This window comes from Hibiscus syriacus, unplaced genomic scaffold, assembly GCF_006381635.1.
Source record: "Hibiscus syriacus cultivar Baekdansim isolate YM2019G1 unplaced genomic scaffold, ASM638163v2 tig00112217_pilon, whole genome shotgun sequence".
NCBI lineage: Eukaryota > Viridiplantae > Streptophyta > Magnoliopsida > Malvales > Malvaceae > Hibiscus > Hibiscus syriacus.
In genome coordinates this window covers 379,194-380,809 of record NW_024063270.1, presented here as the reverse complement: position 1 = coordinate 380,809, position 1,616 = coordinate 379,194, and the positions used below count along the sequence as shown (strand labels likewise).

General features: G+C 31.4%; 1 protein-coding gene across 1 annotated transcript; it reads right to left on the bottom strand.

Moving 5' to 3' along the window:
• Nucleotides 1-547: 547 nt before the first annotated feature.
• Nucleotides 548-942, bottom strand: LOC120175870 (protein SENESCENCE-ASSOCIATED GENE 21, mitochondrial-like). The gene is made up of 2 exons (XM_039182422.1): nt 892-942; nt 548-761 (listed from the first exon to the last, which is right to left on the bottom strand). The coding sequence occupies exons 1-2, from the start codon at nt 927-929 to the stop codon at nt 548-550; spliced, it is 252 nt and encodes an 83-aa protein (XP_039038353.1). The 5' UTR covers nt 930-942.
• Nucleotides 943-1,616: the final 674 nt, after the last annotated feature.

Sequence of the window (1,616 nt, the reverse complement as noted above, 5' to 3'; positions counted from 1 at the left end):
GGCTTTGAGCGACGACTAAGATTTTTATTTTGTGGGAAGAGATAAGGGCCGGAGCGTTGCGATGCAAGAAAGAAGAGGGCCTTGCCATTGTTGCAGCAGCTCACGACGGAGAGAATGGCTCCTTGTATTGGTGGTTGTTTCATCATTTCTTGGGTTTTTGTAGTACGGAGAAAGAGAACCCAGGGCAACAATTTTGTCAAGGGCTTAGATGTTGTTATAGAAATAGTTCAGGGATTATATAAACTTTTTATTAGCCTATCACACTAGTAATTTAATTATGTTAATTATAAAGTATTATTTTATTAAAAAAACACTACCCCAAATATAGGTGACTGTTAGTATTAATAAATAATAATAATAATAAAATACATATATATTATTTTAAGATGATAAAAGTCTACTAACATTAACTGGAATTTAAATAGTATTCTTAATTTGAATCTTAATTTGAATCTATGAAGTAGTCACAGTTAGAGGAAGTACTATTTTCTTTAGAAATTTTGATTCGAATCATAATGGTTACTCATACGTTAAATAATGGCTAGACTTATTTGTGATTCTTGGGAAGAAGCTTCTCCCTCAGCTCTGCAACATCAATGTCGCCCAGGTGATTCTCCGGAATCCAATTCCCGGTCTTCGGATCTCTCATCCAAAACATCCCCTTCCCCCCATCATCTGCCGGAAAAACATCTGTCGTCTTTCTCATAACCGACGCCACCGCTTGCTTCTTCATGTTCTCCGTCGCAACCGCGTAGGATCGTCTACAACAACGCGTAAAACACACACTCAATAATCATCCATTGCAGGAAAAGAAATCGCAATACGTTATGCTTTACAAAATTTTAAGAGACGAAAATGCATCATGGATTAAAATACAAAGAAAATATCAACCTGAATAGTTGGAAATTCTTGATGAAAAGCTGAGCCATTGTCTGGTTTAGAAATATAATTATTTATTTTTCTTTGTTATGTTATTTATAGACGTTGATAATGCATAGTCAAGACCTTAAAAGAGTTGGAGAATATTAATGACTCTTTTGCTTGCATAGAAAGATATACGTAATAATAGAGAATCCAATGACGTTTTTTTAAACAAATACTAGTTTATAATCACATAATCTTATTTTGAGACAAAAAGACACATCCATCAATGAAGATCGTTAGTCAATAAACTGTCAACACACTAGAATAGGGATCTTTTACCCTAAAATAAAACGTCAGGGTAAATTACACGTTTAGTACATGAATTATTAGTTTTGGTTCGTTTTAGTACCTAAACTTTCAATTTTTTTAAAACTATACATAACGTTTAGTTTTTGTTTCATTTTAGTATCTCGTTAAAAAACTTTAACAGCACTGCACTTTTTATGGTTAAATTACATCATTTGTCACTCAACTATCTTCTCACTCCTATTTTGGTACTAAAGTTTATTGATATTTTTTATTATTATTTTATTAATATATAATTAAAAATAAATTTGAAATTTAGAGTGATTAAATTATGAGTAATTTGAAAGTTAAGTAATTAAATTAAAAATTTTAAACTTTAGTGATCAAAATAGGAGTGAAAAGATAGTTGAGTTACGAATGATGTAATTGTCAATTGTTAGGGGTAC

What these genes read in the sequence shown, in the direction of transcription:
- LOC120175870 (XM_039182422.1), bottom strand. Translation starts at nt 929, where the DNA reads ATGGCTCAGCTTTTCATCAAGAATTTCCAACTATTCAG. An exon ending in AAGAATTTCCAACTATTCAG is followed by an intron (nt 762 to 891) that starts GTTGATATTTTC and finishes GCGTTGTTGTAG; the next exon opens with ACGATCCTACGCGGTTGCGA.